The sequence below is a fragment of the Zosterops lateralis genome (assembly GCF_965231275.1).
Source record: "Zosterops lateralis genome assembly, chromosome: 1".
NCBI classification, from domain to species: Eukaryota; Metazoa; Chordata; class Aves; order Passeriformes; family Zosteropidae; genus Zosterops; species Zosterops lateralis.
The window spans coordinates 152,408,473-152,426,828 of record NC_139762.1 but is presented as its reverse complement, the minus strand read 5'-3'; the positions used below and the strand labels follow the sequence as shown (position 1 = coordinate 152,426,828).

At 43.0% G+C, this 18,356-nt stretch overlaps 1 protein-coding gene across 9 annotated transcripts in view; it reads right to left on the bottom strand.

Moving 5' to 3' along the window:
- The window catches only part of TSNARE1 (t-SNARE domain containing 1), a 469,882-nt gene that overhangs the window by 294,853 nt on the left and 156,673 nt on the right, over positions 1–18,356 (bottom strand). For all 9 annotated transcript variants that reach the window (XM_083862443.1, XM_083862445.1, XM_083862441.1 and 6 more), the window contains one exon: positions 16,720–16,789. In XM_083862443.1, coding sequence (XP_083718569.1) covers positions 16,720–16,789 — 70 coding nt within the window. The remainder of the gene's footprint in view (positions 1–16,719; positions 16,790–18,356) is intronic.

The window sequence follows — 18,356 nt, the reverse complement described above, 5'->3', positions numbered from 1 at the left end:
GTGTACTGAAGCATTCCTCCTTCAGGCAGTGGCCAAGGCTCTGAGTGTCACTGGGATGACTGGCTGCCACCAGCATCACAACCCATCTCCCAAATTCTCCTGGCTCATCATGCCAAATGAGCTCAGGTTTGGGAAGGGATGGGATCCAAAAGCCCACACCTGCCTGTACAGGAGAAATCATGGTGGGAAGAGATGCACTATTGGAAGTGGGTGGATTTGGGCAGGAATTTTGTGTGGAGTCAGCTGTCAGAGCTGAGATCAGCTTCTGGAATTAGGGTGTCTCATGTGCCAGTCCCCACCCCAAAGGCTTGGACACATGAAAATACCTGACAAATATTGTCTTATATGTTTTGGCTTCTCTTTCCTTCCATTGTGGAATTTCCTACAAGACAGGACAGGGAAAAGCAATCACCCTGAATTCCACCACCTCTGTCTAAAGTATCAATCCATCCCTTGCTTCTCCAGGGCTGGAAGGATCCTTTCCCTCCTCAGGCTGTGTGCCTGTCACAGGAACTCTGTTGGGTGATAGCTGCCTGGTCTGGTGCCCAAAACCATTTCCAGTGCCATGTCCCAACCTCTTATCCCAAGAGCATCAGCCCCAGAGCACAGGGAGCAGCCTCCCACCAGCCCTGCTGCCCACCCCTTTGCCCAGCATTTTGGTTGTGTTAAAACCAGCCAGGCAGCTCAGGGGATGCACACCCAGCTGACAGATTCTAGATGAGCACTTCCAAATTTTTCTTTTTCTTTTTAAGTTCTTTAAGACCACGTTTTCCACCCCTCATCTTCCTCCCCTGGGTACAGACCCGCTGTGGCAGGTAAAATGCCAGAGGCAGCCGTGCTCTGCCATAAAAACAGATGCTTTTTTAATTGTCCATCTCACAGGCATAATTGGGTGAAGGAAGAAACACATAAAATAGACTGCAGCACACGTGTCAAGGGAGGCAGCTTTCCTCAGCTCTCCCTCTCCCAGCCTGAGAAATGCAGTCATTTACACAGATCCACTCAAATTCACTTTTCAGGGCTGTAATTAGCATGTTCTGGCCCTGTAATGTAGCAACCTTTACCCTGTCACCCTGCTGGCTCTTTTTATGGCTTGTTAGCAGGGTGGTCACTCAGGCATCGCCAAGAAAAGCAGATTCGTATTGGAGCCATGGGACTGCTGCCATCCATGGGCAGCCAGCACCTAGGTAAAATGCATCTCCTCACCTACTTAAAACTAACATTTCTTACCCTATTCCCATCATTTCTATGCAGGAGAAAAGGTTATTCTTTTTTTTTTTTTTTTTTTTTTTTTTTTTCCCTCTTGTCATTTGCTCATTGCAGGAAACCTTTTCTCCTGTCAGCCCAGTCAACTCTAGAATTAACCAGTATGCAAAGAGCCTACACTCCCAGGTCCGAGTGAAACCTTATTCAATGAAGATGATTAACAACCAGAATGCTAATTCAAAAAAAAAAAAAAAAAAAAAGAAGCTTCTTTTTATTTGAACTTGGTTTGGTATCTGACTTTGAACCTTTCATTATTAAGAGACTGCTCCCCAACTTTGTGATTGATTCACTGTAGAACCTTAAAAATTCACAAGGCTTCTTTTCTCCATCTGTAAAATGAAGAAATAAAATTAGGACCTAGATTTTCAACATTTCTACTGGGGCTTTTAAAATGCCTGTTGCTATAGTACTGTGAAATCTTTTTACAAATGAGTCTGAAATATTAGCAGCATTTCAAGAGGTAATTACAAAAGAAAAAAAAAAAGAAATAAATCACTTTTTTGCCTTGTGTCCTTTACAATCTTTAAACCTGGATTTGTAATTGAAGTGCAAACTGACCTTTATAAATTGTACAGCATCACTAAAATACATTATTCTGCAAAGCTTGGGGGAATTTTCCATGCTCAGCAATTCAATAATCTCACTTGTTTTCATTTCTGCTCTCCAGACAATGTGACATACATAGCTGGGTTTTCCTTCTTACTCCAGTGACAAATCAAGCAGGAGAGACTAAGGAGCTTTATCAACATTATAATCTAAATCTCCTGTCAACTTGCTGCTGTCTCCTGCTTTTTGGCCAATAACTCAGCTGTCTTGCCCACCTTCTCAAACATCTCAGCAGTTAATACCAACTCATATTAAATCCCATTTGCAATCTGCTACCTCAAAAGGTTCAGTGGTCCATATAGAGAAATGATCCATCAGCAGCAGCTGAAATAGCTGAGATGATTTTATCTCTAACCTGGCTGTACAATAACACAACTGCAATCATGTGCAATACCACAAACCCAGCCAAAAATGTCAGGCACAAGGCTTTGCTACAGGGTAATTACACTGAAAGGAAAAAAAAAAAAAAAAAAAAAGTGCTGCACATGGGAAATTGCTGCAATCCTGCACAGAAACTCCCAAAGTAGTGATTTCATAACCCTCCTTCAGTTCTTGGGAGCCCATCCACTGACAATCATTTCAGCAGTGCCCAAACCTCTGCTCTGCCCCAGTCAGCTCTGCTGCCTGCCAGTACAACCCCAGCTTCTCCTGGTTCAGATGGCTTTGCATTGTCAAGGCTGTAGAATCACAGAATTTTAGTTGGAAAAGATCCCTGAGATCATCAACTCTGACTCTTAGCCCAGCATTGCCAAGCCCACCACTAAACCATGTTCCCAAGTGCCACTTCTGTGTCTTTTAAATCCCTCCAAGGGATGGGGGCTCAGCCACCTCCCTGGGCAGTCTGTTCCAACGCTTGATAATGCAGTTTTTCCTAATATCCAATCAAAACCTCCCCTGGCACAACTTAGGCTGTTTTATCCTATGGCTTGTCATTTGGGAGAAGAGATCCCTCACCTGTTTACAACCTCCTGTCAGGGAGTTGTAAAGAGACAAGGCTTGTCCTGAATCTCTTTTTCTCCAGGCTGAGGCCCCCAGCTCCCTCAGCAGCTCATGGTGCTCCAGAGCCTTTCCCAGCTATGTTGCTCCTCTCTGGACACATCCCAGCCTCTTAATTTTTGCCTTGTTGTGAAGGGCTCAGAAATAAACCCAGAATTTGAGGTGTGAAATCTGCACCTGTGCCCTGCATTGCAGTGCAAGGCTCTCGTTCTGCTCTCATCCTCTTCTTTCCACCAGAGGCAAACACACCTGAAAAAGTGACACCGATTTACCTCCCCCCATCCTGCAGGCAGGATCAAAGAGCAACTCATGTCACCCCTTTTCTTTTACACTTTTTTCCCCAGTCAGTCCTCTCCATCAGCTTCCTCTGGAGCCCTGAGGTCCTGCACGAAGCCACGCTCAAAAACACATCTAGGAGGAGCATTTTGACTCAAGGGTGGTACAAGCTCACCAGATCAGCTACATTCTATATTTGAACATAGCCAGGATTTTTCAGTTTGCACCTCTTGGGATTCAGCACCAGAAACAAAAGTTGCTGCTCCATCTCCTGCTGCTGTGTTTATATTTCTCTCCAGGTTTTGCCTCCAAGAAATGAGACTGGACTCCAGCCACAGTCACCTCCTCTCAAGGTGACAGATTTATCCATTTTTTTGCCCAAAAGGGGATATATTATAATTTATAACACCCTCCAAAAGGGTGTTAGACAAGAGTTTGGCACACAGGGTTAACATTTCCTGCAGCCTAAAGGAAAGAAAAGGAGAAACACAGATGAAACAAAACACTCTTGAATGTCACAAGTTTGCTTTGCCTGCACCTTTCATAGCATCATTGTTGCCATGGGACCAAGTGGCAGAGCACTTGTGGCACTCAAAACCACTTAAACTTCATGGAACTGTTTACTGCTGCAAAGAGCGGGGATTCAAGTGTGCAGTTTGAACCTCCTGTAATTATTTACTGTATCGATACTAAAAGAAAAAAAAAAGAAAAACTTCAAAAAAAAAGAAAAAAAAAAAAAAAAAAAAAAAAGAAAAACTTGAAAAGGAGGTTGAAAAATTCTCCCTCAGGTAATTGAATCCCTAAGGATATACACTGAGGAAGCAAGATTTCTTTCTTTTTTTTTTCTTTTTTTTTTTTAGAATTTTCCCATTTTGTGGCACTGCAATCTAGGAAAGAAGTATGACATTACTTGTTCATTATTCCGCAAGACTGAATGCATGAAGATCACAGGATGCAAGCAGGGAAAGTCTCCATGCACAAATTGCATCTGTGTTTTGTGAACAAAGAGAATATAAGCAGACAGCAATATAAAATATCCTGGTAAACACATATAATCCCCTCGAGGTTTCAATTATTTCAAAATAAAACATATCTGTTTGCTGAACACTTGACCTTCTGCTTTGTTATTCAAGAAGATGTTGTGCACTCATGGCTGATTGCAATTATTTTCTGGAGTAAATCTGTTAATTCACATGCTATGTGACAAAAGCTGTGACATTACTAACAACCAGTCAATGTTGTATCAAAATCCTTTCCTTTCCTTTCCTTTCCTTTCCTTTCCTTTCCTTTCCTTTCCTTTCCTTTCCTTTCCTTTCCTTTCCTTTCCTTTCCTTTCCTTTCCTTTCCTTTCCTTTCCTTTCCTTTCCTTTCCTTTCCTTTCCTTTCCTTTCCTTTCCTTTCCTTTCCTTTCCTTCCCTTCCCTTCCCTTCCCTTCCCTTCCCTTCCCTTCCCTTCCCTTCCCTTCCCTTCCCTTCCCTTCCCTCTTTTCATTCCCCTTTCTTCCTTTTTTTTTTTTTTTTTTTTTTTTTTCTTTTCTTTTCACCTGGCATTATCCACTTCTATTTCTCCAAAACATTTTCCCAGAGACCATTCTTATCTGCCTTACCCAGATTCACTTCAAACGAGGCAGGAAAAGGGTTTTTAACCAAATCCCCTCTCAGTTTCTAGCTCAAGTGCAAGGCGTCCCTGTCCAGGGCAGGGGGTTGGAACTGGATGATCTTTAAGGTCTCTTCCAACCCAAGCCATTCTATGGTTCTTTGATTTCCCTCTGACCTCACGTGGGGCTGAACTTGGAAGTGTTATTGGCCAAAAAAGCATCTCCTTGTTCAGTTTAAGCACCCAATGTCCACACAAATAACACAAAGGTTTGCTTAACCCCTGGTGTGCTTCTTGCAGTGGGTAGATGGAGGGGTGTCTGCTCAAAGGGTTTATTCCTGATGGAGCAGAGTGTGAAAGGAGTCATCCTTTCAATATCTGCGGGAAAAAATGCAGATATTCATCCCAGAGTGAGTTCTCCAGCAAGCAACAGATCAGCAAATCCTTGTACTCTGTTCTGAGATTGGACTTTCTTTCTCTTTCTTTCTTTCTTTCTTTCTTTCTTTCTTTCTTTCTTTCTTTCTTTCTTTCTTTCTTTCTTTCTTTCTTTCTTTCTTTCTCTCTTTCTCTCTTTCTCTCTTTCTCTCTTTCTCTCTTTCTTTTCTTTCTTTTCTTTCTTTTCTTTCTCTCTTTCCTTCTTTCCTCTCTATCTCTTTCTCTCTCTCTTTCTTTTTCTCTCTCTTTCTCTCTCTCTTTCTTTCTTTCTCTCTTCCTCCCTCCCTCCCTCCCTCCCTCCCTCCCTCCCTTCCTTCCTTCCTTCCTTCCTTCCTTCCTTCCTTCCTTCCTTCCTTCCTTCCTTCCTTCCTTCCTTCCTTCCTTCCTTCCTTCCTTCCTTCCTTCCTTCCTTCCTTCCCCTCTCAAGCACAGCAGACCTTCCAGACGATGCTAATTGCTCCCACAGACATCCTGCAGAAATGTGGAATTTGGAACTAATGGCATTAAAACCCACCATGAACATGCAGTTGTCCTATCCCCTCTCCAAGAATTATTATTTTTTGGCTTAAAAAAAAAAATTCACAAAACTTGTACTTAGAGAGCCAGAGGGAAGTCGCTCCAGTCAGGATCTCCAGGCATTAGATAAACTTCCTGCCTGTGGATATTTCAACCCAAATATAAAATTATTTGCCCTCTGCAGGCTATGCTAACAGAATGTGATCTTGTCTTGCACTTTCTATAACTCTATGGGAGTAAAAAGGCAAAATATCTGAAGTTGGTTTGTTTTTCAAGGTGAGGGAGGATGAATTTTTCTCTATTGACTCAAAATGCCAATTTTTAACCTGATCATATCCCACATTGCTAATACATTAAAATGTCAAAAAACGCAAACTCTTAATTAAAAAGCTATTTTTATTAATATTAAAAAGGGAAATTTGCATATTTTTAAATTATTAACTTCAGAAAGGCTTCTGAAAAATAAGCAAAACTATCACGGTGGCCCAAGAGATGAAAAGAGAAGGAACACTTTATTTCATTTATGTCTTCGTCCTTCTGTCAACCATAAAACCAAAAAAAATAAAAACAACATCAGTGTGAAATCAGCATTTCCCAGAAAAACATCTAAGAATAAATTTATGAAAAAAAAAAACCAAAACCAAACATGACAGTATTTTTTACACATAGAAATATCCAGCTACACTTCTGGTAGTGTAAAATTTTCCTGCTACAAATAGAGTTCTCGCTGGGGGATGCAGTTGGCTTCCAAAATGGCTTGGAAAATAAGGGAGGTAAATGTGAATGTCTCAAACACTGAAAGCTGGATGGTTGTGGAGCCAGGCAAGGATTGTTGGCAATAATGTGCTGTGAGAAAAAACAGGATGTGGCTGCAGAAGGGCAATGCAGAGGTAGGGCAGCAGTTTCCTGGGAAAAACATCCTGGTTTTGGCTCCTGGAGATCAACACAGCACTGGCACAGGAATGAGGATGGGAATGGGGCATGGACTTGTAGGGGGAATCAAGATCACCTGAGATCCTGAAAGCTCCAACCCATTTCCAGATAGGTCTAGAGGAACAGGCTGTGCATGACAACAGATTTGGATGGAAAAAAGAGAAAATAGCAGGGAAAACTTATCTATAAAAAGTAATCCCATGAAGTCTGGGGTACCCCAGGGTCCTGGACACCCCATGAGCTGGATCGACACTGGAGCCAGGACTGGTGATCTCTCTTTCTCCTTCTCTTTCTCCCTTTCTTCCTTTCTCCCTGTGTTTAATCCATCTCTCTCTCTTCCCTTTCCCCCTGCTTACTCCCTTATCCAAAACCCGCTGTCTTGTGCTAAGACAGGGAATCAGGGACTAATTTATACTGATTTCCATGCTAAATGTGCAATCTGCTAATGAATCTTTGTAAGCTTGTGTGGATCCTCTGACTTTTGCCATTCCTTTTGACCACAAGCACCCACAAATCTCAGGTGTTCCCTTCCCCTAAAGGATGGGATGCCACAGGAGCACTTTTCACCTGGAGCACCAAAGGGGAGGATTGGGGTGAGGAGAAGGATTATTTTTCCATTATCTAGCCACTGGAAGAAGACAAAAAACATCTTGTTTACCCAGATCTGTGCTCCAAATGGCACAAAGACCACGGGACACTGCTGCAGACCCCTGGAGGAAATGTGCAAGGACCTGGGCTCACAGTGTGGTAACTTCTGCTCCTCATCTCTCTTGGAGATGTTACAGCCCTGGTGTTTAACCAGCTGGATCTAAAGCCAAATCTGCAAACTGGAGATGGGAAATGAGGATATGCAGGAAGGCTTGGGCTCCAAATCAATGCAGTTTTCACCAGCACTGAGTGTGCTATTCTTCCCTTGACTCTGCAGAGCTCTGAGAAGAAAAACCAGGGGGTCCTGGTGGACATGAACCAGCAAAGCCCTTGTGGCCAAGAAGGCCAGTGGGATCCTGGGGTGCATTGGGAAGAGCATGGCCAGCAGGTCAGGGAGTGATCATGCCCCTCTGCTCAGCCCTGGGGAGGCACATCTGGAGTGCTGGGCCCAGTTCTGGGCTCCTCAGGACAGGAGGGAAATGGAGCTCCTGGAGTGGGTCCAGAGGAGGGCATGAACATAATTAAGGGACTGAAGCATCTCTCATCATCTCAAGGAAAGGCTGAGGGAGCTGGGGCTGTTCAGCCTCAGGAAAAGGCAGTTGAAGAGGGAACGTCATTAGTTTCTGTCAATGTCTGCAGTGAGGTGTCAGAGCACAGCCCAGGGGCCCAGCAACGGGACAAGAGGAACAGGCAGGAACTGATTCCCAGGAAGTTCCACCTGAACACTGTTGGAGTCCTGGGCATGGGGAAAACCCCTCAAAGTGCCCTGGGGGGTCTGAGATCCCTGCTGGGACCCCAGGAAAGCATTGCCTTTGACCTAAGTCCATGGGAAAAACTTCTAACACTTATGGACAAAATGACAACAACAAAAATTTAAATTAGACAGTAGTTTAGTTTGTCACAGGGTGAAAATTTGTAGGTTTGGTTTTTTAGAATGGAAGTAGATAGGAGCAAGATGGAGAATTTTGGGGGGTGTCTTAAGTTCTTCTTCGACTCCATCTTCTGCTGTGACGGTGGCACAGAGACATTGGTAGAATGTGTGTGATGTAGAGAATTCCATGTCTAGAGTTGGTAGTGATTATTGGCACAAAACTGTAAATACAGTACATTTTAAGAGTTAATTGGAGTAGAAACCTTTAGAAGACCTTGAACACCAGGTCTCCCGCTCTTGTCAGCAATGCCTTTCAGCACACTAACCCTGGTGATAGGCAGTGCAGACTTTGAGATAAGAAAATTGAATAAACTCCTTTTAAGACTGAGCTGCAAGTTCCACTCATCTTTCAAACCCTGGCACAGGACTTTGAAAGAAAAAAAAAACACCTAATTTGGAGCATCTTGGACTCAAAATACAAGAGAACACGAGGAAGAACAACACAACCCACTGTGGTGCCTTCCAGCCTTGCTGAGGCTGGGATTTTCTGTGATTCTCTGACCCACCACTGCACTGAGGAGAGGACAGAAACCATAAGCTGAGACATGAAAGCATCAAAAAATTACATAAACAGCAGCAGCAGTAAGAGACCTTCAAGAGATTATTGCTTATCCCTCAGATACCACCATTCCTTGTCATCTCCTGGAGGATCCATCCCTTGCCACAACGAATAATCGTTGTTCCATCACTGCAGGGTTTAAAATCCCCAGCCTACAGCCACAACCCATCTTGATGTGGGAAGACACTTTTGCTTTGACCAAGGTTTCTGATCACCTCAGAACTCTGGCAAGGACAATTTTGGGAGAAAAAAACCACTGAAAAGAAAAACTTTGCTGACAGATTGATTTGTAGTGGCCATTAGAAACTGCTCGAGCATGTGAAGGGATACTCCAAGGACCTCTCTAAGCAGGGCAGGCAGTCCAAAAGTGTATGAATTTATCATCATTGGAGGATTCTGCAGTTCATCACCAGCTTTTGTAATTCATCACAGGGATGTCACATCTCTGGAGCTCTGGGATTCTTAAGGGTGAGATCTGTCACATAAATACAGTTATTAAGGCAGCGAGTGTATTATACAGTTAAATGCAAATGTTGCAGTCTGGCAACCCATTTTTACTGCCAAAACCTAGAAGGTTTTTCCTGTCAGGAATTGATGCCAGTAGCGATAAATGGGGGATAGATAAAGTTAATCCGACTGCTTTGAGTTGAACGGGGAAGGTATTACTTTGAAGGGTTTAACATATTAGCGGAATCAAAATGACATTTCAAAATATTTATGGAAATCTTTTTTTTTTTTTTGCTTAAGCTTCTACAAGCAGTATAACAAAACCATATAAAACATTATTAAATTCTACCCTTAATTAAACATGCTGACACTTAAAAGCTTCTGTCTGATTTGCTTTAACAAATCTTCTTTCCGTAAATTATGACTTTAAAACATCATTCTGCTCTAAGTGAATCTGCATTCCAGAAGAATTAAAACCGTTTTAATAGGCGCTTTAAAAAAAAATAAAATTTCAGCTATACCTCCACCTTATCAAACAAAATGCTGGAACAAGAAAAGAAGAGGGAAACAATATACAACAATATACATAAATAATGAATTAAGTGAGGAAAAAAAGGCTTTACTGTTTCAGGTTGGTTCAGAAAAACTGAGGGGTGTGGATTCAAGCACCTCTGCAGCAGGTTGGTGAGGCTTAAAGCCATGAGGAGAACTACTCAGCCTCCCTGGAGCATCCAGAGGAACAGGGGAATGTCCAAAGATCACTTTGGTCCTGCTAAGGTATAAATGACCTTACAGCTCCTCCCAAAGAAAGGGTCACTACTTTTCTTAGTGTAACATGAGTTAGGTGGGAACAAACTGAGTCACCTCAATCATTCACCATGAAGGTGAAATGTGGAAAGTGTCCCTGCTCAGGGCAGGGGGTTGGAACTGGATGATCTTTAAGGTCTCTTCCAACCCAAGCCATTCTATGGTTCTTTGATTTCCCTCTGACCTCACAGTAGTGCTGAGCTTGGAAGTGTTATTGGCAAAAAAAACCTCCATCTCCTTGCTCAGTTTAAGCACCCAATGTCTACACAAATAACACAAAGATCAGGTTCCCTCATTTGAATCCGGGGGTCACAGGGTGTCCCTTGAGATGTCTCAGTGTGCCACCACACCTAATGCTGCCATTTCAGCAACAAATTCTATGCCAAAACTGCCAATCTGGGGCACCTCAACAGCTCCAAGAGTCACCAATCACATCCCGGGCTGCATCATATGAAAGGGTGGCCAGAAGTTCAAGGGAGGGGATTCTTCCCCTCTGCTGTGACCTCATGAGTCCCCACCTGCAGGGCTGTGTCCACACCTGGGGGCACCAAAGTCAGAAGGATGTGGAGCTGTTACAGTGACTCCAGAGAAGACCACAAAGATTCTCTGGGCACTGTAGCCCCTCTGCTCTGGATCCAGGCTGGGACAGTTGGAGAAGAGAAGGCTCCAGGGAGACCTCAGAGCTCCTTCCAGAGCCTAAAGGGGCTCCAGGAGATCTGGAGAGGGACTTTGGAAAAGGGATGCAATGGCAGAACAGGAGGGAATAACTTTGAACTTAAAAAGGCAAGTTTAAATTAGACACTGGAAGAAATCCTTGCCTGTGAAGCTGCTGAGACCCTGGCACAGGTTTCCCAGAGAAGCTGTGGCTGCCCCATCCCTGGAAGAGCTCAAGGCCAGGCTGGATAAGACTGTGAACAACCTGATCTACTGGAAAGTGTCCCTGTCCATGAAAGGGGAGTGTTGGAACCACACAGCCTTCAAGGTCCCTTCCAACCTAAACCATTCCATGATTCTCTGACCTCACCAAGATGAACTGAAGCTTAACAGAGTCCAGAGACCAAGAAAATGTAGGCAACCACCTTCAGGTTCTTATCCATTAGAGGGTATGAAAACTTTTGCCAAGCAAGACTCACAGATTAATCCAATTCATCACAAACTTCTTGATTCTATCCTGAATGTCAACATGTGTCAAAAAAGCTCCTACAAATCCAGCAGAGCACCTCAGCCTGAGAGCCCTGAAGAGCTCCTGGCTTCAGTCTTGGACACGGATGCCTCTCTTCCCAAAAAGCACCCCAAACTAACAATACTTCACCTTAGGCTTCCATTAGTTTTAGGGTGGCAAAATAAACTGGTTAAGTGATTTTTACTGTTACTGTTCCCAAAAAAAAAAAAAAAAAAAAAAAAAAAAAAAAAAAAAAAATCGGCTGGTGATGATGCAAATTTCCTGGGAAAGGGGAAGGAAGATGAAATTCCTTTCAACCCCAGTAAAAAAATATAGCAATCTATATGTTCATGTCCAAGGAAAAGAGGTGCTCTCTAAAAGTTAATATTTGACAAAAAAAAAAAAAAAAAAAAACAAAAACAAACAACCAAAAAAAAAAACACCAAAAAAAAAAACCAGGTAAGAGCAGCAATAAAAATGCTGCACTTTCAGTCTCTTCCAGGACTGTTGTCTCACCCTGAAGCTGCTCAGATCTCAAACTCAGCTTCCTCACTTGGAAAATATTTTGAAACTCCTTTGTGGCCATAGGAATTCTCTGCCATGCACCATTTTAACCAAGATTTTGTATCACTCCAATAAGAAAAGCAGGTTTGTTCTTTCACACTGTACAGATGTAGAGCTGAGGCCTCTCTCAGGTGCAGGAAAGAATCCTACATTTCAATAATGTCCAATTTTTGAAAAAATTAATGCCAGTGAGAAAAGTGAGGTGAAAGCCAAGTCTTTTTTTTTTTTTTTTTTCTCAGATCAGAGAAATCAACTTTTTTTTTTTTTTTAAGTAAATCTCATCAGTGCTAAAATCTCATTAGTGCTAAAAGCCCCAAAAATATCCTTTTTATAACTCCTCCTTAAACAGGCAAATTCTTCTGCTAGTGACTAGTGAAGGATCCAAAAGATGCCACGGAGTGAGGACTCATAGGCTACATCCCAGAGACACCTGACAATGGTAATGAGCTGTGACTGTGACTCAAGGCTCTTTTTCCTCTTGACCTCGCAATGACACAAGGTCAAATGTCCAACCAGGGGACAAACTCCTCTCTGAGGTAAGCAGCACAGAATCCTGCTTTGGAATGCCTGGATCACTTCTGCAGCCACCCATCCTCCAAGGAAAGAACATCAAGGACCTTGCATTGCCACCTCAAGCCCAGTTTCATGGCTCCCAGGCAGCCACCAAATGCCTCTTGCAGCCTGCATGGCCACTTTGCTTCTCTCGAGATCACAATGAGACAGGGTCAGGTTGTGTGAAAATGAAAGACTTTTAAATTTTTTTTTCTCCTTCTAGAAGAAAAAAAACACCTGTCAGAGAGCATTGTCCAGGTTACAGAGAGGCTTTCATTTCCAGCCACTTTGTGGAGGACATTGGGAGACCAAAGAGCTACACCAGTCAAAAGAAAGGAGAGTGGTTTTCACTGTCTCTTGGAGACAGCGCTCTACCTGGGTGTTTAATCTGATTTGCCTAAATTAAAAACTCATTACCTTTCAGTGCCTAATGCTGGAGAACCCCCTCATCCCACACACTCTGGCTAAGGAGGCAGATAAATGCCTTGGAAGCCTGGATTATTAAACCAAAGGTCAGAGAGAAAACAAATCAGTCGATTTTTCCTGCATCACTGGAGAAAGCCTCCGTTTTGCCTCCTGGCCTTAGCTCCTCATCCCAGCTCCATGCGCCTTTCTTCCCCTTTGCTCCTACTCCCTTCCCAATTAATCCAGGGTCAGTTGCATTCAGCCAAGAGCTCTGTGTGGGCATTTACATTTCACTTGCCAGCACATCCAGCTCCAAGGATGCAGCACACAAATATTTGTGCTGGCTCTGGGAAGAGCCTCGACCAGGATTATTCGCTTTGGGTCTGATACATGCCCTGCTCACAGCAGCAGCCAAGTCTGTCTCACTGACTGGAGCTGGCACTCCGTGTGGGATGAACTCTCCCAAATTTACTTGCCACAGATACAACCCTTATTCTGAAAGACTCAGCTCTCAAAAGCAGAGAAACCATTTCAGGAAAGGGAACAGACCAAAATGACAGTAAGAATCCTGCCCTCATCTGATGCCTGTGTGAGTCCTGTGCTTAAGAGGCAGAAAGTCTGCCTGGATTTGAAAAGGAAGCAGGTAACTTTGGGTTTTTTTCTGTTTTATCAGGACCCTGCAGCTAGGTAAGCAAACACTTCTGCAGTTCACAGTCCAAAGGAGCTGAATGTCCTGTGTGGCAGAACAATTCACCATTAATCCCCATTCCCAAATACTCTGCCTACACTCATCTGCCTAATTTTAGGTGGCCTCACTTTAGGCAGAGTCACAGCCACTTAACAAGTAGAAATTGTGGCCATTTTACTATTTAGATACCCAAACCCATTATCATTATCCCAACAGCCAGGGCCATAAACCTGCCAAATGCTCCCTCACTGCTCCCATCTTCCAAGCTAGAGGGTGTTCAAGGAGAGACATGCATCAGCCTCTGAAGGAGAGGAGTCAGGGGGCAGAGGAGGAAGATTAAGCCATGATTTGCAGCTGGGGAAGCAGAGAGCAGTGCCCCAGAGGTCTCACCTGAAGAGCTGACCCTCCTGAGCAGAGATCTATGCAGCCCTGCCAGCTCTAGTGATTCATGGCACGCTGCTTTTTGCTGGTGCAGCTCTCACAGGAGACAAGCAGAAGTTCTTGCAGAGCTCTGGAGGCTGTTTGCCTGCATCTGGCGATGAGAAAGGGGGGCACTGGAAGGACATGTCAGTGTTGAGACAGAGTGACAGAAAGGGAGTGTGGGGATGCTGGAATTGTTGTATACGTTTTTAGTTATAAGTTTAGTATGGTTTGGACTTTAACCCTAGCTAGATAAGAGCCCATGTCCTGGAATGTTCTTATCAGAAGTTGATAAGAGTTTCCAAGACAACCTAAGTCTCTGCCTGGAGTTTGGTCATCCCAATGTCTTTTCCCCCATCCCAATGTATCTTCTCCCCCCTCCTGTCCATCAATCTCCCAGGCCCGAGACCTTCTGAGAGGTGTCGGCCAGTGGTTGGTGGATCCCCCAGAGACCCCACCCCAATTTACCTGATTTGTTGATGTTTGTGTATTGCAGTTGGCATTAGCCACCTTGCTTTGTTTCATTGGTTTGCAATTTGTACCCACCCCTGAGACTTCTGTTCAACAAAAACCCCCTGCAGACCAGGCCCTGGGTCACTCTCCTGAGGCACAGGCCTGGGACCAGGGACTGCCCCTGTGATCCCCGAATAAAACCTTTCTTCCTCGAGCCTCGAGCGTGTCCCCTCTTTCGAACCACGGCCGTGACAGCCAAGGCAAAGGTGCTGCAGAGCCAAAGACCCACATAAGGTCCTGTTGAGGCGTATCAGAGCCAGCAGGGTGGTCCAGCCCAATGCTGGGCTGGCCTGAGAGACAGATACGCGAAGCAACAGACAGGATTGAGGGGAAGGGAGCTGCTGGTCCTCCTCAGCAGAGCACCCTGGTACTGCTCTTTATGGAGATATGGAGAAATGGGAGAGCCATTAGACCATGGGGAGCGGGGGTGAACTAGGAGACAGCTGGAGGAATTCTGGGGCTGATGGCAGGAGTAGGGAAGCAGGGTTAAAATTTTTGAAAAAGCTGCATTTAACTATCTGGACAATTAACAATAATTCCGAGATCAAAAAATAATTAGTGCAATTAGTGCCTTATGCATCTATTTATGTAACTGCTCAGGAAAGAGGAAAATTATCTAGCCATGATTCTGGAGTGCTCTGAAGAGTCGAGGAATTGATTCTTTAATTAAAAAAAAAAAAAAAAAAAAAGAGTAGTTTAGGAGAGCAAACACAATATCTGCATGATACAGAGTCTTCCCTGGGCTAAGGATCTCCAGCAGTTATTAAGGTGCTTTATGCTGCAAATAATTTTGTGCATGTAAACATCTTTCCTGATTACATCGATCTCCACAGGCTGAGTTTTTAATCTTACATCCTCTCCAATCTCTTAAATTTACTTCAAAATCTTCTGACTATTACTATGACTATTTTTAATTGTCTGGTTTGCAAAACAGAATATATGTGAATTAGGGCAGATCTGATGGAAGCAATGGATTGGGGAGAAAAGGAGAGACACTGTAAACAGGTTTGAGAGTTTATATTGCATAGAGAAGGTCAATCAAGTCCTTCAGGCAAATAAAGAAATAAACCCCAAATTCTCCTCTTTCTTCACAGCCAAATCTCAGCAGGAACAGCAGTCACACACATGAAATCACAGACATATCCCAAACTGTTGATTTTTGCCTGTAAGCTGCTTGAAGGGAGAAACCTTTAATAAATTGTGCTACATTTGGAGAACATAGCTCAATTTGATTTTAGAATTCTGTAATTAGCACACGTCCAATGAGAGCTCACTGTGCATGTTTGTGTGTACACAGCTCTGGAAGAGGGAGCTTAATGAACTGTGTCTCCTGCAGCTTCAAATCGAGTTTAATTTTGTCAGTGCTGCGCAACACACTTTTCCTCCTATAGACTATCCTCTCCCTCTTTTTGTTTGGTTTTTTTTTTAATACAATCATGGAATGGTTTGGATTGGAAGGGTCCTTAAAGATTAGTTGGTTCCAATGCCCCTGCCATGGGCAGGGATACCTTCCTCTATCCCAGGTTGCTCCATCCAATATGGCCTTGGACACTTCCAGGGATGGAGCAGCCACAGCTTCTCTGGGCAACCTGTGCCAGGGCCTCCCTGCCCTCACAGAGAAGAATTTCTTCCTAATATCCAATTTACACCTACTGTCTTCCAGCTTGAAGCCATTCCCCCTTGTTCTGTCACTACATGCCTCTGTAATGAGTCCCTTTTCTTTTTCCTCTTGGGTTCATGGACCTTGGCCAAGTAGAACTGGGGTAAAAGAAAAGGAAAAATAAAAAGCTACAGAAACATCTGTTTTGGTTTAATTCCAACCTCCCACAGCTGCTCATTCAGTCCTTACTTGCTGGTGGGGTGAGGAGCAAGAAAGGCCTTGACTCTGTGTAGGAACTGCTCAGCACTAACTAAAATATCTCTGGATTATCAACACTGCTTTCATTACAAATCCAAAACATAGCCTCGTACTGGCTACTGTGAAGGAAATGATAAAATTATCTCCATCCCAGCCAAAACCAACACAGCTTCCTACTCCAGCTTCCCTTAAAATAAATATCCACCACCCCCAACAACAAATAAAAACCAACAACAGAAAAAAAAAGAAAAACAACTCCAAGAACGACAGAATGCTCTCCTTTACCATGGGCCATCCTTTTTGTTATCTCCTCACCATTCTCTGCCACCTGAAACCAGCAGAAGCAAAGCTTTGTACAATCAATACACATCCCACGGCCATTAATCACCGTCAGGAATGGAAGAAAACGAAGTAATCCTGACAAAAAGGTGTCTGGCTATAATAAAAGGGAGGAAGAAAGGGTGAGGATAGATGAGAGGGGGAAAAAAAAATGAAAAGGCTGGGACAAAGAAAGATCTGCAACAATTTAAAATAAACTCACAGTCCATCCTGCAGCTCCTGAGTGTCATTTGAGGTCCCCAGGGATCGAAGACTTCTTTCCAGAGAGGTCACTGTCAACAGCAGAGAAAAGAAAGATAAGGAAGCAGTACATCTTTTCAGAGAAAAAAAAAGAAAATACTGGATCTTAGTTCAGATTTGTTTGTCTTTTAACTTTTTTTTTTCTTTTTTTCCTTTTTTTTTTTTTTTTTTTTTTAATACAATGAAGTATTTGAACAAGTAACTTGTAAGACAAAGGGGACAACCAGTAGCCACTGCCACGGAATGGTGAATTGGGTCTTCTGGAAGAATAAATGGTGAATCCATAGATAACATGCCATGACATGATGGAATATGACCCCTTGTCAGGAAAACCTCAGTTCCATGGACCTTACACAGATCTCTGACTCTTCCAGCCTTGAGGTGACACAGAATTGTGCATTGAGCATTCCCAGCTGGAAACATGCCCCTGGTTAAGAGGCAAGAAATTGCATAATAACTATTTATTGCTCTGAATTATAATAAAGAGGCAGAACACTGATGTCTACTCTGATATCTTCTTGTTCAAGACCCTAACACTCAAAATGTTTTCTATCTTTAGGCTCAGACAAAAATGGAAATGTGATCACCTCCTGGGTGTGCTTGACAACTTCTCGGGCTTTTCCATCAGAAGAAAATACCCTAAAAGCAGTTGGAAGGTGCAAACATGGTTTGCTTTGTGATTTGTAATTACTTCAGATTTAAGAAATAGCTATATATATGTGTGCATATATAAAGGCAGAAATCTAGGAGTACTGTTTTCTTTTTCCACCCTTTCCAGAATTTCACTGTCTCAATTCGCTTTCAAATTAACAACAGGTCACTACTTTCAGACTTAGCACAGACAGCATGCAAAGCACTTTAAGGTTTCCCACAATGGAACATGTTAAATAAATTACATTCTTGATATTTACATGTGGGATTTCTCTCAGGACGTTTCCAGCTGTAAAACCCCATCACCTGTTATCACTCACGCTTCAATATTTAAGGATAGAAAGAAAAATAGATTAAAAACATGGCTCAATTATTTCTGCAGAAATTTAAGAAATCCTCTGCTTTAATGACTCTACAGACTTGGACTTGGCCTGTAATTTTGAACAAGTCACTTAATTATATTTCCACTGACAGACAAAATCTGCTCTTCTCTTTTGGGCTCTGCTGGCTTGACACCAAAAGTCACTAAACAGCATAAGAGGTAACTAATGTGCCTGAACTATTCAGAATTACAAATATTCAGAAAGCACCTTGAATACCACCACGTATTTCCATCAATGTGCCTGAACTATTCAGAATTATGAATATTCAGAAAACACCTTGAATACCACCACGTATTTCCATCAATGTTCATTCTCAATAACAGATTTTACTGCAGAGTTTGGAGATTCGGTAAGATAAAGCCTCAAGGAATTGTCTATAACTGAGCTAGTAATTATTCTTCTTTGCTGGAAGCACAATGTTTTAAAGAAAAAAATGGAAGTTTTCACTAATAACCACTTGCTTCTATAAGAGGTAGCACTGACCCTGTAAAGATCTCATGGATACTACAATTCCCTCTTTCCCCTCTCCACAATCAATTTCCCCTAGAATCTACATGCTGTACAG